We start from the raw sequence: 27959 nt of genomic DNA, 5'->3' as shown, positions 1-27959 counted from the left end.
TCCCCAAGGTCACATGGCTAGTTTTTGTGTTAAGTGTCTGAGGCCTCATTTGAACTCAGGTCCTCCTGACTCCAGGGCCGGTGGTCTATTCACTGTGCTACCTAGCTGCCCCTACTAAAGTCCTTTTTGATGTCTCTGTGGTATGGATAGATTATCAAAGGACCTAGCAAACTAGAAAAGCTTCAGGTATCTAGCAACAGTCCGTTTTCAAGTATGATGATAAAGAATAACTAATATACATAATGTGCTTTAAGGTTTGTAAAGAACTTTACAAATATCATTTCATTTGATCCTTATAACAATGCTGTCATGTAGGTGCTATTATTATCCTCATTTTACAGATCAGAAAGCTAACACAGAGAGTTAAGTGACTTGCCCACAGTCACACAGTTAGTAACTACTTGAGGCCATTAAGTTTGAAAGAGATCATCCACGGAAGGCTGTTCACTAGTTGGTGAATTATTTTGGTTATAGGAACTCATGAAGACCATTTACCAAGGCATGTAGGCATTGCCATCTGTATCAGTAGAGGGAGGACTCAGACCAATGAAATCAAGGACCACTGAAGTAGTGAAGAAAAGATAGGACTAAAAGAAAACAGCTTCATTATCTAGAATGGACATAGGTAGTCTTAAGACTATGGTGAGCTAAACCACTCACTCCTCTCCTGGCTATTTCCAACTGCCTACTTACTACCTTTTCAACTTAGCTGATGTGGAGGACCTTACTTAAGTCAGAATTCACAATGCATGGTTTTACAGTTTAGTTTATGTTACTAGAATATTTTTCACAACTTATTTTAAGATCCTAATGATCCCAACATGTAAGACTCCTAGGACCATCATCTAAACATGGATGAAAAACTTACCATTGTAACAAGCCCAGTGCAATGGAGTGTAACCTTGGTTATCTTTGAAACAGCAGTCTTCCTCTGAAAGTGCCATCTGCAATAATTCACTCAGCCACGTGGCATGGCCACGAGCTGCTGCGAAGTGCAGGGGTGTCCTTCCTCGGAAATCCCTACATAGAATGGAGACTTCCTGTTCCAATAGCATTTGGACACATTCCTCATGCCCAGTCATGATCTAATGCAAAAAGATTAAACACAAGCAAACAGGTTTTTAAAATGATAGAAAGCTCAGACAGCAGAGGGCCTAAGATGGTGGCAAGAACATGAGGTGGAAAATCCAAGAGTCCCTTAGAGTTAGTGCCCTTGAGGAAGAGTAATTGGGCTCTTAGGATGAGCACATTCAGATCTACTCATTCAGGTCTCAAGGAAACCATTCACTACAATAATGCAGAGAAGAGGAATGGGCAGAACTAAAGCATGATGTATAATTGTAATATCATAACAGAAGCATTCTGGAAAACCACTGCCTCAAACATTCATTTGGGGGTATCCCTTGACTGAAAGCATTTAGCCTTCTTCAGGGTACTCAGGGCAGGATTTGGAGTCAGAAGACCTGTGTTTGAGCCTAGCTCAACCACTCACTACCTGTGTGACCTTGGACAAATCACCTCACCTCTCTGGGTCTTGATTTCCTTATTTGTAAAATGAAGAGATTGAATTAGATGACCTCTAAGGTCCCTTCCAGCCCTATGTATTTTCTTGAAGCAACTGTGTGATTTTGAGGCTCCAGATTATTTCTTCCCTAAGTTTTTGGTGTTAAAAAGGGGGGGTAGGGGTGGGGATGGCTAGGTGGCACAGTGAATAGAGCACTGGCCCTGGAGTCAGGAGGAACTGAGTTCAAATCTGACCTCAGACAATTAACATTTACTAGCCACGTGACCTTGAGCAAGTCACTTAACCCCAATTGCCCTGCCCTCCCCCTTCCAAAAAAAATTGAAAAAAAGGGGGGGAAAGAGTTGAGCAAACAAGTGCCTCTCTATGTGTTACCACTGTGCTAGATCCTATAGTAGCTAGGATGTTTGTAAAAGCCATGATATCTAAATAGTCTAAAGAGTTGAGATTACTACAAAACATTACATTATAACACATATACATATAATACATATATATGTATGTGCACACATAATCAAAAGTTGAATCCTGCCCATCTGCCTTACTTCCATCTTGAAGAAGGATAAAACTTTGTATCTCAGCAGTTGGCATAAATCATAATACCTTGTTAAACAGTATTCACTTAATAAATGTTTGCTGAATTAATCTAAACATAGCTGTCATTACTTTCATCTCTGGAAGAATAAATTTCCTTTTGGCTATTAGGATAATATGTCATTTAAAAATTTCTACATTAAACATTCATTTAAAAAAAAGTCAAAATGTTTGTGCAAAGCTCAGGAAGAATTTAGTCACCCCTCTGTGTAAAGCTGTGCATCCCATGAGGTCAACAGCATCTACATTTGCTTCTTTTTCAAGTAACAAAGAAACAGCATCAATATGTCCATAGGCAACAGCCAGCATCAGTGGGGTTCTAGAAGAGAGGAACAAATTAAGCTATTAATAACCAGATCAAAACCATTAATCATTTCCCAGGAGGAAGACACTGCTTCTGCCCCCTCTTAATATTTTCTACATGTCCACAATGTGCCAAATGCTATAAAGACACAGTCTGCTTGTCTCTGAGCAGGAAGGACATATATTTTAAAGCAAGAATATAAAAAGAGGAGGAGGTAGAGAAGCCAGCAAGGGGATATTGTATTAATCTGGTCTGTGCCAAAAGACACATACTGCTTCATCATCTTTAGAACCAGTTCATTTTTATTAAGAACTCATTAATTGCATGGCATGGCAACAGTGACATATACTGTACCATGTTCAACTATTATCCTTAAGAGGTAAGTGTCAGAGTTCATGGAAAGTCAAATAATTACAAAGAAATGAATATACTTGAGAGGACAATGAATAAAGGTTTAGATTTATTTTCTAAGGCAACTTTAGAAAAATGATAACTATCTGTTTGGGGCTGTTTTGGAAGAAACCCTGGTTGATACCAGGAAGCAGGGTAACCTAGGAGAAAGCAATTGATTGGGAGGCAAACCAAGCATCTGAAGCTAGAATTGTATATTTATTCCACCACTAACTAATTATGAGTCATTCACTCTTGGTGGTACAGCTTTCCCATCTGCAAAACAGGTATAAAAATATCTTTCTTCCACACAAGAATATAGTGATGAGAGAAAAATATTAACTAGAGTAGTATATGGAAGGCATTTTGAAAAAACAAAAGCATCATGCAAATGCTAAGGATAATAGTCATGTTAGACTGTTGTTTAATGGTTCTAAAAATGAATTGATAGAAGCTTGAGAGGATGAAAAGAAAGCCAAACATGGGGAAGGCAGCATCACAGAGACAGCTTCTACTCCTAAGCTGTTATCTATGTCCTTCTTCCAAGTATGTGCACTCCTCACCCCAAATCTAGCATACACCAATCCTCATTCTGGGACTCTCTTTAGCAACTAAGAATAATGGCAGTTATCACTGACATGTCACAAACCCTGGAGCAGAGAGTGTGTCACTTACTGTCCCTTGGCATCTGTAACATCGACAATTTCTGGGTTGTCTGCAATTTCTAGTAACAGTCGTAAACACAGTGTGTGACCATTAATGACTGAAAAAAAAAAAGAATTAAAATGAATATTCTTTTAGAAGACCAACATCATTACTAATAACAATCACAACCACTTGCTTTGCATAGAGTTTTGTATATTTAATCTAGTTGATCACAACAATCCCAGGAGGTAGGAACTATTATTACCCTTGCTTTACAGATGAGGTAACTGAGGGAAAAGGTTAACTGGCTTACCCAAAGTCACACAGCTATTAAATATGAGGGATGATTTGAATCTGGGATTGAATCTAACTCTAAATTCAGCACTCTATCATTGCACAATTATGCCCCTCCACAACACATACACAACACCCTTCCTCTGTCATGAGATTTATTTCAACACTTCCAAAAGCAGACTCTTTCTCAACAGTTTCTGACTTGTGTGTCTTCTTAATTCATCCTACCAAGACTGCTTCTTAGCACATACTATATTGGCCCATTTTTATTGGGTTGCAGGATTTGAATAAGTTTTTTCCTTTGGTCTCTATCACATATACTTCCTAACTCTCCTCTGGTGTTCTTTTCTGGGAAAGGGCATGTCTTTCCCCAATTCTCCCACTACTCTCATTATTCCACTACTTGGGTTCCTGGACTTAATATAATTATCCTGTTTTTACTGTTCCCTGGTGCCTGGTCAAAAAAGGATACCCAAACTTGACTGCACTTTCATGCCCCATGTCCTGTCAGGCATTAAATTAATATTTTACCTGATGATGGTCAAATCAGATAGGTACATACCTTACTGAAGAAGTATGATATGCATAAGAATCTCTCAAATTGTGTAGGGTATACCGCTAAATCCAGAGAGATTGTGGGACAGAGGATTGCAAAGACCATACCCTATGATCCTGGATGGCCACTGGAGCCGCAGCTGCTACTTCTATTAGAGCAGCTAGGTGGTGGAGTAGACATTGGTGGTCCTAGAGTCAGGAAGACCTGAAAAGACTAACTTCAATCTCTCTCTATCTAGGGACTGCTTCCTTACAGCTTACAAACATGCATATGCCTCCCCTTTCTTCAAAAAACCCTCACTTGATTCATCCATCTTTGTTAGCTATTGTTTCATATCTTTCCTCCCTTTTGTGGCTCAAACTTTGGAGAAGACTGTCTACAATGGTTAACTCCAATTCATTTCTTCTTACTCTCTTCCTCACTCTCTATGGTTTGCCTTTTGATTTCATTCAACTGAAACTGTTCTCCCCAAAGATAATAGTAAACTCTAAATTGTCAAATTTAATGGTCTTTTCTCAAACTTTATCATTCTTGCAATGCAGCCTTGGACACTGATGATTATCCACTTGGCCTTGATATTCTGTTCTGTTTAGATTTTCATGAAACTACCCTCCCCTGGTTTTCCTCCTACCTCTCTGACCACTCCCCAATCTCCTTTGCTGAAACTTCATCCAGGTCACACCTGCTATTTAGCTATGTCTCACAGGGCTTTATCCTGGGTCCTCTTTTCTTCTCCCTCTGTACTACTTCACTTGGTGTCCTCATCAACTCCCATGGATTCTTAAATGTTTCTATCTAGTCCTAACCTCTCTCTTGCCCTCCAGTCTTATATCTCCACCCATCTATTAGATATCTCAAACTAGAGGTCCTATAGACATCTTAAACTCAACACATCCGAAGTTGAACTCATTATCTTTTCCCTTAAACCATCCTCTCTTTCCTAACATCTCTATTACCGTTGAGAGCACCACCATCTTCCTAGTTTCCCAGGCTTCCAACTCAGGTCATGCTCAACTCCTTACTCTCTATCACCCTCCCAGATTGGATACAATCTGTTGCCAAGGTCTTTCAATTTTACCTGCATAACATCTCTCATTTATGTTCCCTCTCTTCTAACACTGCCACCACCCTGGTAGAGGCCATCATCATCATCATCATCTTACACATGGACTTCTGAAATAATTTGCTGATGAGTCTGCCAGCCACAAAGGCCTCCCCATTCTAGTCCATCCTTCACTCAGCTGTCAAGGTGATCTTCAGCTCCCTATTACCTCCAGCATCAAATATAAAATCCACTGGTGCTCAAAACCCTTCATAACTGGCTCCCATCTTTTCTAGTTTACCTATACCTATACTCTTCCCCTCCCCCACATACTCTGAGCTATAATACCACTGGCCTCCTTCTTTTTCCTCACTCAAAACATTCCATCTCCCAGGTGTAGGCATTTTCACTGGCTGTCACTGAAGCCTCAAATGCTCTCCCTTTTCATCTCAGGCTCTTGGCTTCTCTGGGTTCCTTCAAGTTCCAGGAAAAATCCCATCTTCTTTGGGGTGGGGGATTTTTGGAGGGCATTTGGCATTAAGTGACTTGCCCAAGGTCACATGGTTCATTTTTGCATTGAGTGTCTGAGGCCAAATTTGAACTCAGGTCTTCCTGACTCCAGGGCCAGTGCTCTATTCACTGCGCCACCTAGCCGCCCCTAAAAATCCCATCTTCTTAAGCAAGCCTTCCTCAATCCCTCCTAATTCTAGAGCCTTTCCTCTGTTGATTATCTCCAATTTTTTCTTTATCTATCTTGTTGGTACATACTTGTTTGCATGTTGCCACCCTCTTTATACTGTGAGTTCCTTGAGAGCAGAGACTGTTACCTCTCTTTGCATCACCAATGCTTAGCAAGGTCCTTGACAGATAGTAGGAGTTTAATAAATGTTTAGTGACTGAGTTCAAATCCTGCCTCAGATAAACTTACTGAGTGTCCCTGGGTAAGTCATTTAAGCTCCCTCAGTCTCAGTTTCCTTTTCTGTAAAATGGGGATAATAATAGAACCTATCTTATAGGGTTGTTGTGAGTCTCAAATGGGATAACACATGTAAAGCATTTCATGAACTTTGAAATGCTATATAAAAGATAGCTATTGTTGTTATTGTTGTTGCTATAGACGTTGCTATATTTCCCTCAAGCTCTTAGTGACTTTGTGCCTTATAGTGAGTGGAAACCTTTAGGGATGACTTCTTTCCTAGAGTGCACCCTGGTCATGTTACAACAGGTATACCTTTGTTGGTTGCTTTTACCTTCTTCCTCTGAGCTCCAGACCATGTGGCTGATTCTGACCATTCTTCCATCACTTCTCAAGTGACCATACCCTGGATATTCTTGCTTCTTGCTGTTGTCTCAGTGGCATACAGACAACAGAGCAAGAAAAGGTATCCAGGTCTGTGCCTACCAGGGAAGTCAGGAACGGCTTATTAACGTGTGTATGTGTGTGTGTGCGTGCATGTGTGTGTGTCTGCTGATAAAACAGATCACTTTTGGTAAGGTTATTATATAAGATAAAAAGAGCAGAGGCCATCGGATAAACCACTGGAAGAGTAGTGTATCTTTTCCTATTTTCTTAGAATATATTTGCTGAGGGCTATGTAACACAAGAATAGGGATAAGGACTGGACTTGAGATTTCATTGGCATCAGGAACTCATAGGTAAGGAAATTCCCTTTACCAATGTAGGCTGGCACCTTCTCTGCAACTTTTTTCTACCGTGTTTCCCCAATAATAAGACACTGTCTTATTAATTTTTTTGGACAGAAAAACACCAGAGGGCTTATTTTCAGGGAAGGGCTTATTTTAATGAACATTGACAGCAATTTTAATAAACAGGTAAATGTGAACAAAAAAATGTACCTTTATTCAATAAAGAACAGGATAACAGGATGACGCGCTCACTGCTGCAGCTCTGATTGGATGCAGCTCGGAGTGAGGCATGCGTTTCATGGGGGGGGGGATGGTGCATACAGAGGGGATCACCTTCACTACAGTAGCAATCTCAATAGGGCTTATTTTCGGGGGAGGGCTTATTTTAGAGGAATCTTACACAGTAAGGGGAGGGCTTATTTTCGGGATAGGTCTTATTATCGGGGAAACATGGTAAGAGACTGGGAAGTTAAGTGCTTCATCTAGGCTTACAGTCATTACTATCAGTATCAGGCCTTCAACTCAGGTCTTCCTGACTTTAAGGCTGATTCTATCCCTTATAACACTCAATCAAAAGTCTTATGAAAGACCTATTACCTTCTCCTGTGGCTGAAAGGAAGGAGAAAAAAAAAACCTCTAAGAACCCAAAGAGCTATACTATCTTCTGTCTTCTTCTTATATAGTATTAAAGAATCCCAAACTATGTTTGCTTTTATATAGGGAGGCAAAGTTGTAGCTAGAGAAGGAAGGAAAGGGTTATTCCAGAGGTGGGGAAGGCCCTCTAGGTCCTCAAGTGCAGCCCTTTGATTGAATCTGAACTTCATAGAACATCCTTTTATTTGTTCCGTTTATTAGGACATGTTCTATGAAGTTTGAATTCAGTCAAAGCACTTGAGGACCTAATTAGAGGGCCACCTGTGGCCTTGAGGTCACAGGTCCCATACTGCTGGGCTATACCAATGGCTAGTTGGTAAGCGGATTTTATAGCCCACTTTATCACATGCCAACTCTGCACTGATACTCATTTTACACTATCATATTTTTGGTGACAATATGCAATATCATCAACCTAAGATTAAATTGCCATGCTAAGGGAATTTTAAGAGGTGATGAGAGAGCAGTTCGAAGCAGGCCCCAGGCTACAATTCTGATTCAATGGAGATATTTGGTAGGGAGCAGAATGAAATGACTGCCTGGTAGGGCTAATGATGTAGGACCTAAGAAAACCCCAATGTATTGAATCCCGGTGGCCACTAGAGGTCTCTGCTGGATCACAACCTAAACAAGTGTGGAAACATTGTTCTGGATGTTTACCTGTTCAAAACGGTTTGTATTCTATGTTTAAAATAGCCTCTTTGTATGGATAATTGTTTTGATTTACTTGGTGACTAAGTATAATTGCCTGATTTAGGAATAAGCAACAAGAAATAGAAGATGACAAACGAACATTAACTTTAAAATACTAAGGCTTAGGAAATGTATGGAGAAGAAAGGAAATGACAGTACTAGTAACAACTGATGTTTATATTGAAAGCTAAATTTTGTAAAGTACTTTATATATGCCATCTTGCTTGATGCTCAAATCAACCCAGTGGCTGTAATTCTCACTTTATATATGAAGAGACTAAGGCTCAGTGGGGTTAAGCAATTTACCCAGAGCCACATAGCTAACATCAGAGGCAAGATCTGAACATCTTTCTGCTCCAAAACCTGGTATCTCAATGGCGTTAGGGTCCTAAGATTTCATATTTCAATCCTCCTTCCCATTATGAGAATTTAGCAAGTAACACAGGAGATTAAAGAGGGGTCAGTGTTTTTCCATCCCAACATTTCAGACAGTCTTCATACTCCTTCTGGAAAGCTCTGCAATCAAATAGTAAAATAATTCCTTAAGGCCTAAGTTAGGCAAAAGCAGGAAAATGGCATTTTTAAAGTTGCGAGACTCATAAAAGTCTCTGAACAATTTCCTTCACTTGAATGTTGACCTCTGTTCCCACAATATACTTTTCTGACGCCAAAATTAAATATGATGTTACTGAAAGAATGCATTGAAAGGGAATGGGGAGGGGCAGTGAGGTGGTACAGTAGATAGAGCACCAGTCCTGGAGTTAGGAGGACCTGAGTTCAAATGCAGACTCATTCACTTGACACTTTACTAGTTATATGACCCTGGGCAAGTCACTTAACCCCAATTGTCTCAAAAAAAAAGAGAGGAAGGAGGGAAGGAAGAAAAAGGAAGGAAGGAAGGAAGGAAGGAAGGAAGGAAGAAAGAAAGAAAGAAAGAAAGAAAGAAAGAAAGAAAGAAAGAAAGAAAGAAAGAAAGAAAGAAAGAAAGAAAGAAAGAAAGAAAGAAAGAAAGAAAAAGAGAGAAAAAAAGAAAGTAAGGAACAAAGGAAATGGATAAGCTTGAGCTATTGCTCCAGCTCTGCCATACATTAGTATTAAAGTGGAAAATGTGCTGGATTTGGGTCAGAGGCTATGAGTTCAAATCCTTAACTCCACCACTTGCCATCTGTGTGACTCTAAGCAAGTAACTTAGCATCCTTGGGTCTCAGTTTCCTTATTTGTAAAATAACAAGGATGAGATAGTATCGATCACTAGATGAGTTCTAAGTTCCCTTTCATCTCTATGATCTTTGATGTGACATCATAGTTCTTAATTTTCTGAGTCAAGTATACCCACTGCTAAGATCAAAGGCAGATATATCAGACTCTATCAGTCCAAGAAACCTGTATTTATGAAGTACTTAAGTTAAAGGATTTTTCATTTCATTTTCTTTTATCTTGTCCCATGTTTCTGAAATTCTAATTAGCAACCACATTAAAAACAATAACCTCCAAAAAATAACATCACAGGATCAGTGCTTTAGAGCTAGATGAAGAAAACTGAGACCCAGAAAAGGTTAAGAGTTATTAACTATTTAGCACAGTAGTTATTTAGTTTTATAGACTCTTTTGCATTGAAAGGTTAAAAAAAATCAGAATAAAAGTTACTTTAGACAGTTAAATTGCTAAGGCAATGTGCTGATTGGTCTAAGGACTAGAGTCTCTTACAAAATTAGTTTTTAATATATTTCATATTTTAATGTTTAAAATATAAAACTTCAGAGGGTTTTTTGAGGGAGGAAAAGGATATTTATTTATTTGTTTTTGGAGAGGGGAAGGTAGGGCAATTGGGGTTAAGAGACTTGTCCAAGGTCACACGGCTAGTTTTTTTGTGTTAAGTGTCTGAGGTCGGATTTGAACTCAGGTCCTCCTGCCTCCAGGGCCAGTGCTCTATTCACTGCACCAAGGGATATTTATTATTAATCCTGGGGAAACAGAGAATAAAAAGTTTCCTTTCTAATAATAATCATAATGACCAAATTTGGCACAGAGAAGAGTTGAAAAATATTCCTCCCTCCCTTCACTGAGGTGAGGAAGATGATTATAGATGGGGAATATTGCAAATACTGGCAGGCATAGTTAATGTGCTGGTAAGTTTTATTGAGATGTTTTTGCTTGTTTTTTTTTTCACTTAAAAAAACCCAGACCTGTGTTATATATAATAGCTTACTGAATACAGAAAAAAGGAGAGATATTTTTACAATTGAATGTGGTGTAATAAAAAAGTTGACAATAAAAATATGAAGTCTTTTAAAGTCTTTTTATAGAACTCTAGCCTTCCTTTAGACTTTGGAGTTTTAAGATACCTTAGAGATCATACTAGCTCAGTCCCTTACCTAACGAAGGAATGTTTTGTATAAGGTCCATAGGAATTGAGTGTGAGTACTCCAACAAGCTTCACTTCACTGTTTTATGTCTGGCACACACTAAGTGTTTAATATATTACTGAGTTACTCAGAATGGGGTTCAGAGTCCTTATTACCTTCCCAGCCTTCTCAGAGATGCAACTATTAGCAAAGCAGATCAAGAATTTATCAGTTACTCTGTTTTTAGTAGAGTTAGGTTTCCAGAAGATACCCAGGTTGTGGGACTCCCTTGTTTTTGTCATTTCTGCTTCTGGGAATTATATTACATAATTATATGTACCTACTGTTAAGAACAAAGGCAGATATGTCAGATTCTATCAGCCCAAGAAACCTGCATTCATAGAGAACTTAAGTTAAAGTGGGAATATGACATGACATGACATGACATGATAGGAGATCTATTTCTTCCACCTGGCTACAGTGGGCTGTAATACACTCCTCTAGTCAATATCATTTCAGTTTCTTTCCCATTTTTCCTCACTCAAATGCTTTGGAGTATGTCTCCCTTGGTGGCACAGCAATTGCTAAACAGAACATACTCTTCACAGACAATACTATGTCATGGCCCCTTCTCTTGCTCTGTTCATTTGAACATAGCCTACCTTTCCATCAAGGTAGTTTATTTGTTAATCCCATCATACATAATCTTGCACTCTTACAAACTCAACTAGGCAGCTGGATGTCACAGTAGATAAGAGTGCTGAGCCTAGAATGAGAAAGACCTGAGTTCAAATCCAACCTCAGATACATGCTAGATGTGTGACCTTGGGCAAGTCACTTATCCTGTCCACCAGTTTCCTCAGCTGTAAAATGGGGATAATAATAGCACTACCTCTCAGGATTGTTGTGAGGATCAAATGAGGTAACATTTGTAAAGTGTTAGAATATTTGCCCAGTTCTGTTGTGTCCAACTCTTTATGACTCTGTATGGGGTTTTCTTGGCAAAGATACTGGCATGGTTTGCCATTTACTTCTCCAGTGGTTTAAGGCAAACAGAGTAAGTGACTTGTTCAGGGTCACATAGCTAGTCAGTGTCTGAAGCTTGATTTGAACTTAGGTCTTTCTGACTCCAGTCCTAGCATTCTATCCACTGAGCCCCTAGAGGCTTCAACATCATTATTTTCTTGATGATACCTCCCTTGTATTAAATTAATTTCATTATCCACTAAGCATTAGGTATAAGATGTTCTGGGGCCATACATACATAGTGCCCCTGAGGTGTTGTACTGGGTAAAGTACTGTATACGGAGTAAGGTACACCTGAATTCAAATCCAGTCTCAGACACCTCAGTTGGCCTCAGTTTCCCCCGTCATAAAAAGGGGATAACTAGCACCTACTTCCCACAGTTAAGGGTAAGGATAAAACCACTCAATGAATTTTAGTGAGCGTTATTATTATCCCCTACTATGAATTGCTAAGCACCTCCCTTGTTCTTTTTTATGACTGCTACCTGAAAGTGAAAAAAAATGACCAGAAGGAGAAAAGATCTAAACAAACGGAGGAAGAGAACTGATTCCTCTGGGGATGAGAGGAGGTGACAATATGCTTAAGCCAACGCCAAGGCAAGCCATACAGCCAATCCACTAATGAGGCAACGGGACCCATCCTGACCCCTCCCCTCCTCTCCCAAGAAAAAGCAGCACCTACCAGAGGCATGAAGTGGGGTTCTTTTGGTTACATTGTCTTTCACAAAGATGGACGCTCCTTGATTGATAAGCGCTTCCACACATTCCGCATGTCCTTTAAAGGCAGCGAGGTCCAGCGCTGTTCGACCTTTCTCATCCCTGATATCCAGGTCTACAAGGGATTGCAGAAGTACTTCCAAGGCTTGATGATGGCCATTGTAGGCCTAGCAAAGTGGAACCAAAGACATTTAAGAAACAAATAAACATCAATAATGTACAACACAATGTAAGAACGTTGTAGAGCGGCTAGGAGTGCAGCAGATAGAGGGCTGGTCCTGGAATCAGGAAGATTCATGTTCCTGAGTTTGAATCTGGCCTCAGACACTTACTATCTGTGTGACCCTGGGCAAGTCACTATTTGTCTCAGTTTACTAATCCATAAAATGAGCCAGAGAAGGTAATGACAAAACACTCCAGTGTCATTGCTAAGAAAACCCCAAATAAGTTGGGTCACAAAGAGCCAGACACAACTGAAATGACTGAACAAGAAATTGTAGGAATATGGAAGAGTCTACCAGAGTATCATAACTACTCATGTTTGCTTAGAACTTCTAACATTTATGGAAAGTGTTTTTCTCATGGTCATTCTGTGACAAAGATAGTACAAGTATTGTTTTCTTCATAAGGAAATGCTGCCTTGGAAAGGTTAAGCTACCTCACACATTGCACAGAAATTTAGGTCCTCTGACTCCCAAAACTGTGGTCCTTATAACATACAATGTTGCTGTCCCAAAACAGCAACCTTGGAAGGAGATGTTAGTATTCCACTTCAGGAACCATTTGGATACAAGAAAAACAGCATATTAAAGTTATGATTAGAACTCCAGTTCTCCTACATCAATAAATAATTTCCACAAAGGATGATATTAGCTAAATAAATGTGGGAGCCAGTCTACATGCCTGTTGGATTCACATTGGTAGAATATTTTTTAATGTCTTTAGGTTTTATTTTTAAATCAGAATGTGAAGGAGAGAGAGGAGAGAAGAAAAGCATCTGATCCTTCAATTTAGCATACTATTACCTTGTAAATCAAGTAAACTCCATAAGGGTAGGACCACTGCCCTTTAAAAAACAAACAAAAAAAACCTTTCTCTCCCACAAGGTACTTAATGTTTGTTGAAACTGAACAGAATTTGGGCCATATGGTAATCTTTTGAAACTCTAAGGGATCCTATAGTATTTAAAATTATTGTTTTCACAGAAAGAGCATTGACTATTTAAATAAAAAGGCTACATACTTTCAAATGCTATTAATATACTTTACAAACATTACTGAGTTCAAATTTCTTCTCTAGCTATTTACCTGTAAGTAAGCCTACCTGTAAGACCCTAAGCAGGTCAACTAACCTCTTGGGTCTCTCTTTCCTAAGCTATAAAATGAGAGGATGACCTAGATGATTTCTAAATTTCCTTTTAGTTCTATATGTGTGATTCTGTGAATAATTCACATTCCATAATGGTCTTAGAGCTTACAAATAGTCTTCACAAAAACTCTGAAAGAGGGTCATGGTAGGTATGATGATTCCCTTCTTAAACAGGAAACTGGTACTAGATTAGTAACCCAAGGTCGTATAACTAAAGTGTTGACTGGGACTCAAGTCACTCTGTCTCTCACACTTATGAATCAGGAGCTCAAGGACACTTGCATAAAACTGTCCTCATTGATTACTTGATGATGTGTCTGCTTGAGCTTGGGAGAAAAGAGAACTATGTCTTCTGGTTTCTAGCTTCAAGTGAGAAAATGCAGATAAAAGATAAATGGTTTCAGATTCTTTTCAGGGAGAGGCCCCTGAAGGGAAAGAAAGACTCTGGGAAGAAGCACACATGATATAGGTGCTGATGGCTCCCCTACATGTCAGTTTCTTCCCAGAGATTTTCCCATTAGGGATATTCCTGAAAAAGAATATTGAGCCATGTGTCTTCTTTCTTGAAGCTAGAAGTCAGAAGACAAAAATTTACCCCTCGCTAAGGCACAGAGCATGGAGTAATCAGTTTCCTCCAATGAGAAAAGACTAATACAAATGGACTTGAGCCCTGGCCTATCTCATTGAGAGAAGGCCCATGAATAGAGATGAATAAAGGAAAAAAGAGAGTGAAGAAAAGAGGGAGAAAGAAAAAGGAAGAAAGGAGAGAAGAGAAGTTGTTAATAATAATAATGACTTTTAAATAGCACTTTAAGGTTTGGAATGTACTTTCCCTCTGTCATCTCATTTGATCTTCACTACAGTCACATGAATTAGGTGTTAATATTATCACCATTTTGCAAATGAGGAACCTGAGATTGAGTGAACCCACAAGAGGTCATACATAATATTAAGTGCTGAGATAGGATTTAAACCCATGTCTTCCTGACATCCAGCCCATTGTTCTATATACTATACAAACCTGCCTTCATGATGGGAGCTGGAACTTCTCTTTAGCCTCTCCCACAAGGCAAGTCGAAGCCCATTAGCAGACTGTAGCAGGGGGATGGCCAGCAAAAATCCATGCCTTCTACATAGCCCACAAATGCCCTTACTACCTTTGGGACAGGATCTTATTTGCTAAAAGGGCAGAAGGGTCCAGACTGATTAAATAAATGATAGTGTCAAAAGAAGCCCACAGGAATTAGGAGCTCTCTACTAATATTATTTACATTAAGTATTACCCTATTTTAAAAAAATGTTCTGCCTCCTATTATAGAACATGAATAAGCTCTGTTCAGGCAGACGAGGCCTATTCCTCCCAAAGAAGCACAATTTAGCAAACTGACAGCTTTTGAATATTGTTAGTGACATCTATTAATTATGTATCTTTATAATAACATCACCTAGGAAGACAGCCATCTAAGTTGAATATTTAACAGTTGGATAGTGATTTAAAATGCCTTCATCACAATCACTTCAGTAGATACAGATATTAGGACCATTCCCCCCCTCCTCTCAACACGAATAATGTCCCTGAAGGGAACACATTTCCAAAACAGAACTCATTCTATCTTACCTTCCCTAAACTCCACTCACTTCCTAAATCCCTTCTTTCTGAAGAGGGCATCATTATTCTTTTAGTAACCCAGGTTTTCAACCTTGACTCTTCCCTTTCCTTTCACTGTCCCCCTGGGCTGGTGCTCTGTCCCCTGCACCACCTAGATGCTCCAACTAGCAATGAAAACCATGAAGGTTTTCATCTTGTTCTCTTTCATCATCTGTTGGGGGTGCCTTTGGACGTACAAGAGGAATAAGGCCCAGAAACAACTGTTTGGAAGGGAGGATCTGTTGGTTTAGGATTCTAAACGAAAATCTATGTGGTTCTTTTGGGAAGGGATTTATTTACTTTAAAAAACATTTCTTCCGTGTTATTGTGAACGACATGCTTACAAATGGGAAATCAGGTAGCTAGTACGAGGGAACTGGAATCTTAGATCATGTCACTTCTAGATAGAACTGAAACTAGAGGGGCAACCTCGACTTTGGCCCAAGACAATAAATTTCAAGGACAGTGAAAGCATTTGCTGTCTCTAAGCAACATTAAAAAACAACAGAGCTTAATTATGCAGTCATCAAAAAGAATTAGCTAAATTGGAAGCAGTCATATATTCTTTGTTCTTCTCCTAGAGGCTACATCCCATGTGAATGCCTTCACGTGCTAGCTGTGCCCTCAAACCCTCCTCTACCCATACTTCAGCCTCGTCTCCACTCATGGAGCCTATGTCTGGACTTTATAAGTTGATGAGGGATATTTTATGATGCTTACCCTGGAAATAAAATGTGCTGCCTCAGACCAAAAAAATTTTTTTTCTATAGTTACAATTCTACTTCTTGTTTGGTGGTCTTTCCCTTTGAAAGACATTTAAAAGTCCTAAAATAAATTCCTAAAGGTTTAAGTTCATGACTTCAAATATACTATTTTAAGCCATGATGGCACAGAAGAAAGAGCAATGGATTTGGAGAGTCAATGGACCCGGCTCAAATTCAAACTCTGACACCTACTATGTAAACCAAGGCAAATCAATTAACCTCCCTGGACCTCAGTTTCTTCATCTGTAAAATGAGGGGGTTGGACTAGATCGTTTCTAGGGTTCCTTCTAACTCTAAATCTGTGATCCTATGATCCATGGAGATACCATGCTTGCAGAAAGATAAACAGTGAAGTTAATCTAAAGATAAAAGAAAAGTTTTCCATCTAAAGTGCTCTTGCTCAAAGAATACAAAAGGACTGCAGACATTTTGAAGTGAACTTCTAGAGAAGTCATTGGAATCTGAATGGGCTATAAGAACAGAAGTGTAAGACAGCATTTTAAGTAGTTTAAACTTATATAGATTAACATTGAAACCCAAAATTCACCTAGCTTATGTCTAAACTTGGCACTGTCCGCAATCTGAAATAACATAAACATATTTAAACATCTTAACATGTTTCAAGATACATACTGGTTTCCACCATGCAAAGTTTTTTTTTCTTTTTGTTCTTATCATCCTCTATAACAAAGATAATAAACATTTAGGTAAAATTTTTTTCTGTTAATTTGAATGAGGTTAAGCCTGGGATGATGTAATCAGACAATTAACCCAGAAAAGAAACGACATATTTTATGCATCACAGTTTGCCCATTAAGTTGTCCAATTTAAAGTAAATTAAGGAAAGACATACAAGTAAAAAGAAGCAGATTCAGGGAATGCAGGGTGCAAAGGAAGTTAGTATAATAGATTACAGTTAGATTGGTTTTGGTGGCTTTCAGGGGTTTAATGGGACTCATAGAAATTGTATGACTTGTCCAAGGCCACACAGCTAATTAAAAGTAGAATCAGGAGAAGTACCCAAGTCTCCTGACTTCCACTCCACTGATTTTTCCAGTATATCTCCCTCTCTCAAGTTCATTAACTACTAAGTGATTAAAAAAACTGAGAAAAAATAGTGGATTTTTTGAAGACTCCGGAATTCACCTAACTTCAAGGCAGGGCATATTAACTCAGACTTAAAGGTAAGACAAAGCACATGTTAACACAGCTGTAAGTTTTGCAGCTCAGGAAAATACTGGACATCAAGTGGTATCAAGTATGTGCTCAGTTAAAGGGGTAAGTGGAGTGGTCACACATGAGACAGAGACTTGAGGGCACCTGGGTGAAGGATGGGAAACCATGGAGACGTGTCAGAATGGAAAAAGCACTCCTCTTCTCCTCCATCATGGTAGCTTCCTAAGTTATCTAGCTATTCTTGCTAATTAGATTAGAATGTTGTTTCCATGCTGCTGTTATCGTTCAGTTATTTCAGTCCTATCTGACTCTTCATGAACCTCTTTGGAGTTTTCTTGGCAAAGATACTGGAGCAATTTGCCATTTCTTTCTCCAGCTCATTTTACAGATAAGGAAACTGAGGCAGAGTTAAGTGACTTGCCCAGGGTCATACAACTAGTAATTGTCTGAGGCCAAATCTGAACTCATGAAAATGAGTCTCGCTGACTTCATGTTCAGTTCTCTATCTACTGTGCCACCTCCTTGCCCTTTTTATGTTGCTAAAGGCCTTCAAGTGATTTTAGTGCCCTGTAGGATAAAGCCCCCATCATCTCACACTAGCTACACATTGATATTCTAGATAGCAAACCTTCCAAATTGAGTCCTGTGATGATCATTAATGATTTATTTAGCAGAATGATAGTTGTATATGCCTCACAAAGTCACTCCTAATAGAATAAAAGGGATGACTGCCCTAGAAACTCTATATTAGGAAGGAAGATGGCACTAATAGCTGGTTCCAAAAAAGAATTTAGGTATTTATATGTCCAATCAACTCCCCAAATGCCTTTCTCCTCCCCCCCCAAAAGCATTTGTTTATTCATTTGTTCAACTATTATATAAGGTTCACAAGGTCAGGGATTGTATCTTATTCACATTTTGTATCACCCACTAATAACTAGCATAGTGTTCTGCACACAGAAGCTATATAATAAATGCTTGTCAAACAGATGAGTACCCAATAATCATGCCCTCAATTCTAAGTGTTTATCTGCATTCAGTTAGATTATATATCTAGATTCTTTAATATGTGCTACAAAGCTTTGTGAGGTTTGAGTGTGTGTCTTAGTCATTGCTATACCCCCTCAATCTTCTTAAACTTAGCACAGTACTCAATAAATAGCTGATGAATGAATGAATGAGATATTATTTTAGGGACTGTGCATATTAATAAACACATAATTCTGCCCTTTTTCCCTTTCCTAGTCTTTGGGAATTTTTTCCCTTTTTTCTTCCCTCCTTCCACCCTACCCTAGAGATGGCTACCATTAGACATAATTGTGTATGTGTGTCTATATCTATATCTATACACATTCATACATATATAACATAAACACAAAACATATATGTGTGTGTATATGTCAAATCATTCTGTACATACTTCTATTTATCAGTTCTTTTTCTGGATGGAGGCAGCATCTTCCTTCATGCCCTTTGTAGTTAATTTGAGTATAATAGTCAAAATGATTTAGTCACTTAAGGTTGTTATTAAATTGCCTACACAGGGGCATCAAACCATTTTACTTGTTGGGGCCAGCTAACTGAAAAGTACTGAGTGACTAGTGTACCTAGGTGACTAGACAGTTTTCCACTTTGTGCTAGCCATACAAAGACATTTGGGTTATCACAGTGAGTGTTTTTATTTCCATTTATCAGACAGGGGTCAGATGAGGGAAAATCTAGACAGAGAGCTAAGGATCACTTCTTTTACAGTTGGTATGTAACATCCAAGTAGCTCTTGAATAAAATGGCTCTCTTTAATTTTGCTTCCTTCCCTCCTTTATTTCCTTCATTGTAAGCAATAATGAAGAAATGGTATAACATGGAATTAAAGCAGGTTGGTGGGGGGGATAGAAAAATAACAGAGAAGAATGATGAGAACTTTGGTAGAAATCTAGACGGTTAGAAGAGAGTTGGGTCTATGAAGAAAGAGAATAAGTTCTATATTGGACACATTGAGCTTCAGACATCACTGAGAAATCCTGTGTGAAATGTCCAACAGGTAATTAGTAATGTGGGATTAAATCTCAGGAGAGAGAATGTCTGGCATCAACATGGTGAGACCCTGGGCAAAAAGGGCCAAAAGGCTGCCTAAGGAGAGGTAAATGGGCCCAGGTCAGAAACAGAGAAGGCCAAGTTTCTGTGCTGATAAACAGTGGGACTGTGCCCTGGAGTATCCACTCCTCACACTTGCCTGGAAGCCTGGAAGAACCAGGGAGGCTCAGTCTCCAAAAAGAAAAAAAAATCAATGGAGAAGGCATTAAACTAAACCTATTAATGAACAAAAACTTGAGAAGGGTTACGTATTATTTAGAGGTAAAGAAGCTATTTCTTTTCCTGTGGCCCAGCTGGGAATAAGGAAATAAAGACATAAGGAGAAGGTGGTAGCAGTTAGGAACCCGAAGGAACAGACTCTATTGACCTGGGCTGGTTGGCAGAAAAAGAGGGTACGAGAGAGACAACAGTTCCATGATAAGAACTGGTATGAATAGTGGGATTTGCAGCTCACCTTTGAAACTATGCTTTCAAGTAGCAGGACAAACAGAGCTCCTCCAAACATACATATCTCATCCTATTCCCACAAATTTGCACTGAAACATGTTGTGCATGTTCTGAATGTGGTAGCTGACAGTGAGTGTTTGGATACAAATATTTGAGCATCTAAGAACAAAAAATTAATTGTACTAGTCTTTGTATAAGCCAGTTTCTGTGATTTCATACCCATATGAAACCTTAAAAAATATAGGGAATTGACCTGCATTATCATTGGTAAAAAAATTCCTCCTAGGGGCGGCCAGGTGACTCAGCGAGTAAGAGCACCGGCTCCAGTGTCGGGATGACCTGGGGATCAAATCCGGGCTCAGATACTCAGCACCACACCCAGAAATAGCTGGCCATGTAACCTTGAGCAAGTTACTTAACCCCGATTGCTTAAAAAAAAAAATTCTTCCAAAGAGAGGAAACCACTCTAAAAATTCAAGTTGGCACCTTCTCAGCAACTTACAGTCCTACAGAATTGTATAGAGTTAAATGAATTACCCAGAATCATGCAGTCAGAGGTAGGACTTGAAATCAGATTCTGTTGGTTTTTTAGATGACTATCCACTATGCCACAATGCCTAACTTTAAGTTTTATGACTCGCACACGCATGTGTATATACACACATGTATACACATATGTACTCATGTGTGTATACATGTGTAAGGGATTAATTTTTAATATCAAATATTAATATTTTATTATTAAACATCATAAGCAACTTAGTTTTTCAAATGAATTAGGTGAGATGCCATCTTAAAAGTTTTATTCCTTCTATTAAAACAGATTTTCAGGTTTCATTAATTTTAAGTGTGAAAACAGCATCTAGTTGTCTGCGATGGGAAAAGCTGCTGACGTGATCTCACTTACAGCTAAGTGCAGGGGGCTCTTCGTGGCGCTGGAGTCTGATTCTTCAAAACTGTTGTTAGTTCTTTCCAAAAGCTGCAGAGACAGAAAGAGAAGAATGGCCCATGAATCTTCCCAGTCACATAAAATTCTACTTCCTGGATGCTAATGTTGGTATAGAAAAGAAAAAGAGCTTCATCTTGTTTGAGGCAGTAGAAGAAATTCATTGAAATTACTCAAAACGGAAACTTCCAAGACATTAGAATGGAAGGAGAATACAAGCTCCTTGGGGTAGAGATGGTTTCATTTTTTTCCTTTATGTCTCAGCATCTAGCACAGTGCCTTTTGTGAGTGTGTAAATAATATTTTATTTTTTTTCCAATTACATGTAAATAGAGCTTTCAAAATTCAGTTTTTGCAAGATTTTGAGTTCCAAATTTTTCTCCTTTCTTTTCCCCCTCCCCAAGACAGCAAGCAATCTGATATAGGTTGTACATGTACAGTCATGCTAAACATATTTCTACATTAGTCATATTGTGAAAGAAGAAAAAGAACAAGGGAAAAACTTGGAAGGAAAAAAAAGTGAAAATAGTATGCTTCAATCTACATTCAGACACTATAGTTCTTTCTCTGGATGTGGATAGCATTTTGAATCATGAGTCTTCTGGAATTGTCTTGGATCATTGTGTTGCTGAAAAGAGCTAAGTCTATCATAGTTATCATCACACAATGTTAGCACAGTGCCTTCAACATAGTAGATACTTAACAAATACTTGCTGAATTGAGTTTAAATTTATTTATTTTATCAAGGCCTAATATTTCCTATTCAAAAAAGTCTGTGACCTTTAAACACACACCCAGACATGTACTTAGCTTTCTATTATGGTGTACAGCAACCTATGAACTTAAAAAAATGCCCAATTTAACACTAGACTCTTTATAATGAATTTTGGACAAAGCACAATAAGGATAGAATGGTGATTGTCATTTATACCTCAAGCAGACCATTCAAACTGTTATGTTAAATTAGCAACTAAAAATGACAATTTTAAATTTGAGAAAAATACAACAGAAGTAATCACAATGGTAGCAGTGGGAAACTGATAAGTGTAAGAGCATTGTGGTTTTCTTTCTTTTTTGTCTAAATGCATTCAAACAGAATCTGGAACTTTAGCAATCTTGGATTTTTTAGTATAATGAGAATACATTTAATTTTAGCTTGGACACAGATACCTTTGGAAAAACTCTCATAAACATTTGAAATGAGCCTAGGCTGTGACAGAATTCAGGGACAGCTGTTCTTCTGTCTTGTTTTTTTGAAGCATTATCACCTGCAAGGCTTCCGGGAATTGACCTTGTTGAACCAACACAAATCCTGTCCTAGCTTGAACTTTTTAATCAAAGGAAAACAGAATCACTTTATCTACCATCAAAAACATGATGAACAAGGACAAGAAGACAATATACTGTTTATAGCAACATTCCAGGCATGTTTCCAGATTTATTTTTTAATAGACTCCTTTCACCCTGCAAATAAATACTTTGATCATTCTATGCCAGAGTCAAAGTTCCTTAGAAGCACTTAGTATTTTTTTCCTTTTTCACTGGGTTGGGGTGGTGTGTGTGTGTGTGTGTGTGTGTGTGAGAGAGAGAGAGAGAGAGAGAGACAGAGAGACAGAGAGAGAGACAGAGAGACAGAGACAGAGAGAGAGAGACAGAGAGAGAGGAGAACCTTACAATAAAACACAGTCCAATGTACAATGGTTCTTAGAATACAGTCCTGAAAGAATACAGTCTCTGTAAGCATTTGCTTTGGAAGTTCTCTGGTCTCCCTACAGTTATCAAATGAAGCTTGAAAAGGGTTCATCCACCCTGGGGGCAGGGCAAGATGGAAGAAATAATAGATCCTTCTCTACTGAGTCAAAGGTGCCCTGGCTTCTCTGCCTCTGTTCCTAAGCTAGGGGTCACTGCATTTCACCACCATGGGGTTTCAATACTTTGGCTATAAGGAAAAAGCAAAATACCATTCTCTTTTCATTCAATTTCTTCCAAATGATAAGGTTCCCAGATGAGGATTTAAAGAACTAGATGCTATCTCTCCTGGGAAAAAGCCAATTGCAAATTCAAACTACTTTGTAAGAGGCAGCTAGATAGTGCGGTGGATAGGGGTTGGACTTGGAGTCAGGAAGACCTAAGTTCAAATCTGGCCTCAGAGCACTAGCTGTGTGACCCTTGACAAATTGCTTATATATATATACACATATATATTTGTAACATGAAAATATCCCTTCTCTTCCACCATTTCCCCTCCCTTTCAGTTGAATTTTTTTTCAATCATTTCTATAAGTTTAAAAATCACAAATTGTAAAGATAACTTGAGGATATCTTCTGTGCTGCTTTCCACAGGCATCAAAAATAACAATTTTAGTTCTAACAAACACCATCCTGAAATGTAATCCATTTTATTTCATTTTGGAAGGTTATATGGAAAATATTAACTGGCTACTACAATACAAATGTGAAGCCAGGTCTCAGTGTAATTAGCAGTTATGCAATCTGAACAGCTGAAGGATTTCCCACTTCACCCTGATATTTTTCACTGTAACCAGCAAACAGTGGGATTGTAGATAGGGAGATGATAGATAGAAAGAGAACTTTCCCAGTATTTGAGTCTTGCTTTGCCTCCATCTTCAACAATCTTTCCTAATTTTTGAGATACTCATCCAAGGATAGTAGTTTTTCTAGAGTTACAAAGCAATTAATGTCAATATAAACAGAAATATAGATCTGATAACTCTCCCTTACTTTGCCAGTTTCTTTATGTATGAGAATCTCTGAGAAATGAGAAGAGGTGATTTTCAAGTGATTTATTTGAAGGGATCTATACTTATAATTTCTTTTCCATTAAGATTTCAAATTTGCAGCTTATATATCTTTAACAAGTTCAGGGGAATAAGGACCATCATGTGGGCTACTGCTGTCCCTGTTCTTTTCCCCTTCTGTGTCACTGTCACATAAACCTGAGAAGAGTTTGGGTTTTTTGGGGGGTGGGGCTAAGGAGCAAGAGGGCAGTGGAAAGACAGGGTCTCTGTGGATCCTAATTTATTTTAGGAACCTACTATTTGCCTTAGAGACAACTGCTTCCTGTATCTGCCATTCTCCCAGAAGCCTCTCTCTATCCCTTTTTATTCTATATGGTTCTTTATTGTCTTAGCCACACTTGATTATTGCTTTCTGCCAAACACTGTCTAGTGATAGCATTCTGGAAAATGTAGTCTTTTCCGGTCCATTATCATATCCACTACATTCTCCTCTGGTTAAGGAATGTGTTGTCCCTTAATCTAAATTGGGTACATATACAGGTTTTAGGTGGATATTAAACAACTTTCATGACATTGCATATAATATAGTTACTTAATATAGTTAATACTTAAAATAGTTAATTTCTCAATATTTATTTAATATAGTTAATTTAACCCATATACATATATGGTTCATATGCCAGAACATATTACATAACGTTATAGATTATGACTGCATACAGTTCAATTTATAACAATACATTCTCTGATCTGAGTACTAGGCCGTCTCAAAAATAGCACAAAGCCTTGGGATAACAGATACAGCCGAGTTACATGAGAAACCTCCTGGCCCAGGGACATTCTATGTCAGCTTGAATATTGGTTAAACAGTCCAGGTACTTCCAAGGCAATGTCCTTGTCATTTCTGCATCCTCAGTCTCAGTACACGTTGTAATTGTCATTATTCTCATATCTGTGTCCTTGTTCATCTACATAACCTAACCAGGTTGGTTCAGATTCCATGGATGTCCTATGGCTCAGAAATCCTCAGGTACTTCTGTTTACCTTTGCACTCCTGCCTAGCCCAGAACAGGCAAATCCTACTTCAGTTTAGGAACTTTCCATTGCTTGCCCTAAAAGATAGCTTGTACCTACATCTGCCATGCCCTTGGAAACTTCTCTTGCCCCTCTTTCCTTCTTTATTTTTGAGGGGCAGAGGGGGTGCTTTCTTCAGTCTACAGTATCACAAAAAATGTATTTTCCTAATAGCACCATTTCTGTTCAACCTAAAACAACAAATCAGATGTCTATGGTGCTATCATGTTTACAAAGTGCTTTCTTCACAATAAAGCCCTAAGGTATGTACTTCAAGTACTGTAGCACCACCATCTTAGAGATGGGAAAACTGAAGTAAAGTGAGAATAAGTGATTTTCCAAGGCTCACAAATCTAGTAAAAACTGGTTGAGACTCAAAATCGGGTGTTCTGACTCCAAGGTTCTTTCTATCACCCCATGCTGCAACCAACTTATGAACAGAGGGTACAAATAGATACATTATTTTCAGGTGCAAATTGTAGGCATTTATATAACACTTGCAAACCTAAATCATATATTCACTACTCTTTCAGTTACAGAATGAAACCTAAGTTTCTTAGAAAGTTGACCATCATCTAAGTCAACAACTAAATAGAATGGCTACTGTAATACAATCTTTATCTGACATTGTTATTCTTCTTCTCTAAAATTCTGACTCCTTGCTCACAACATCTCACATATGGAGTGGCCACTAATTCCTGTTATCGTGTTAGATATTCCCTCTCCTCTGGGCATCATAGAGAGCCATAACTTAATGAAGCTATTCTTGACACCTTTTGAGATGAGTAGACGACTATATTCAAAGTTAAAAGAACTGATGGAAAAGAGTCAGAATTGAAGAGGTAAAAAGAGGATCAGAAAACTAAGGCAAAAGGAGTCTTAATGGCTTGCCTTTAAAGGCAATCTAAGAAAGAAAACTACAAAAGCATCACAGGATCATGGGCACAAAACTGAAAGGAATCACAGAGGCCATTTAGTCTGGACCTTTTATTTTACAGAGGTGGAAACAGAGGCCCAGGGAAATTATGAGATTTGTTCAAGATCTCCTACTTAGTATCAGTGGCAGGACTTGAACTCAGGTCCTCTGATTCAAGAGGCAGTATTTTTTCCACTGTAATGTTCTTCAGAATATTTTTGGAAGGAGAATGAAATTAAGTATAAACATCAATCCCAAAATAAGCCTATTGGCTACAGGTTTATCAAAACAACCACCATTGTCATCAAAATTTGTAAAGTAAAAATCAAATCACAGATATCCAAGAAGGACTATGACTAGCTATATGAAATTGTGGCAAGAAAAAAAAATTCAGGGCTTAGAGTACAACAAAAGCCAAATATGAACCAATTTAAAAGCATGTAGTTAAAAAATATAAGCAAACATGATTCTGAATAGGCCGTATGGGGTGGTCTTCATCCTAGGTCATACTGACAAAATCTTACTAAGCACTGGGCTCTGCCCCTTAGGGATGAGATGAACTTGAATGAGAGGGAGAGAGAGAGACAGAGCACACACTGAAAAGTATAATTTATATAGAAAGGTAAAAAATAAGTCAAGCTATTTATTTTGGAGAAGTGAAGGCTGAGAGGAAACTTAAGAGGCTTCAAGTCTATAAGAAGCTGGAAGCAGACCAGAGACTTTGGAAAGTTGGCAGCCCTGCTTGGAATTCTCTTTCACATTCCACATTGCAGTGTTTAAGAATGAAATACCATTCAGGCATGCACCCCATTAACCTTGTGAGTCAACTCGTCAGTCAGTGCTAGGGGGTAGTGAGGGCCCTGCACCTTTTTAGAAGCCCGATAGGGTCTGCTTGAAACTCACCTCTAATTCACTGGGGGGTTGGGTCCAGATTGGGAGTGGGAGGAAAGGAGGAGAAAGGGAAAGAGGGGGCATTAGGGTTGGAGTCAGGAAGATACCTTGTAGTCATGTGACCATGGACAAGTCCTTTAAGATCTCTGAGTCTCAGTTTACTGATTTGTAAAACAGTGATCATAATACCTATAGTGCCTACTTAACAGGGTTGTTATGAGGGGCAAATGAAGGGACTCATATATGGAAGATATTTAGCAAACCTCTCACACTCAGCTATTGTAACCATAGCCCCAGATTCAACTACTTCCTTGAGCACCAGATATATTGAACATTTCCACCTGGATTTGTCACCAAAAACCTCAAATTTAACATGTCCAAAAATGAGTTTATGACTTTTCCCCTTAGATCTTAAATTATTTTTCCTTTTGACTTCATTATTTTTGTCGATGCCATTAAAATTCAAACATTCTCCCAGCTTTGAAATTTTGGAGCTATCTTTGCTTCTTTTCTGTCCCTCACCTTTTAGATCTAATTGGTGATTATCCACACCTCAGCAACATACTTTGCATCAGGACTGTCCTCTATTCTCACCACCACAATTCTGATACAAGTTCTTATTACCACCTGGCCTCCTAAATGAATTTTCCCATATCTGCCCTGAGAAGTAATAGGTTTTTTGTTCTCTTGGGGGTTTTTTGAGCATAGGAATGACTTGACCAGATTTGTGCATTAAAACACTTATGTTAGGTAAGGATTGAAGTGTGTGTGTGTGTGTGTGTGTGTGTGTGTGTGTGTGTGTGTGTGTGTAGGGGAGCAGTAGAGATGGAAAAACCTATTAAGGAGGTAGGTATTGTATAGTACAAGTTGAGCTGAGAACCTGTACAAGGATGGTAGGTTTTTCAGACTCACAGAAATCATTATCTTCTTTCTTAAACCTGTCCCTTAAATCATATACAATTTCATATTTTTATTTGGGAAAACAACATCTTTCCAGTCATTTCAGTTCAAAACCTGTGTTAGATCAGTTCTTCATTCTCTTTCCCCCTGACCTCCAATCAGTTGCCAAGTCTGGTCAATTCTATGTTGGAAATAGCTCTTCATTCATCCCTAGCTTTCATTTCACCCATCTAGGACCTCATCATCTCTCACTTGGACTATTGTCATAGCCTCCGTAAATTGTCTCCTTACTACTAGTGGTAGGGAACCTTTGGCCTTGAGGTCACATGTGGCCCTCTAGGTCCTCAAGTGCAGTCCTTTGACTGAATCCACAAAACAAATCTCCTTCATAAAAGGATTTGTTCTATAACACTTGGACTCAGTCAAAATGCCACACCTGAGGACCTAGAAGGTCACATATGGCCTTGTGGCATCAGGTTCCCCACCCAGGCCTAGTCTCTCTTTTCTAGTCTTTCCAATACATCTTCCCAACGGTTGCCAAAAATAA

The 27959-nt window shown here is 38.7% G+C and overlaps 1 protein-coding gene across 6 annotated transcripts in view; it reads right to left on the bottom strand.

Annotated features, from left to right (window-relative positions):
* The window catches only part of ANKRD44 (ankyrin repeat domain 44), a 366132-nt gene that overhangs the window by 23936 nt on the left and 314237 nt on the right, over nt 1–27959 (bottom strand). For all 6 annotated transcript variants that reach the window (XM_069070155.1, XM_069070154.1, XM_069070157.1 and 3 more), the window contains 5 exons: nt 20834–20905; nt 12395–12596; nt 3486–3573; nt 2318–2435; nt 869–1085 (listed from right to left, as the gene is read on the bottom strand). In XM_069070155.1, coding sequence (XP_068926256.1) covers nt 869–1085; nt 2318–2435; nt 3486–3573; nt 12395–12596; nt 20834–20905 — 697 coding nt within the window. The remainder of the gene's footprint in view (nt 1–868; nt 1086–2317; nt 2436–3485; nt 3574–12394; nt 12597–20833; nt 20906–27959) is intronic.

Source organism: Petaurus breviceps, unplaced genomic scaffold, assembly GCF_028583685.1.
Source record: "Petaurus breviceps papuanus isolate PSGF00001 unplaced genomic scaffold, PetGlider_PUasm1.0 90804, whole genome shotgun sequence".
Taxonomy (NCBI): Eukaryota; Metazoa; Chordata; class Mammalia; order Diprotodontia; family Petauridae; genus Petaurus; species Petaurus breviceps.
The sequence above is the reverse complement of the archived record's forward strand: the minus strand, read 5'-3'. Positions and strand labels throughout refer to the sequence as shown.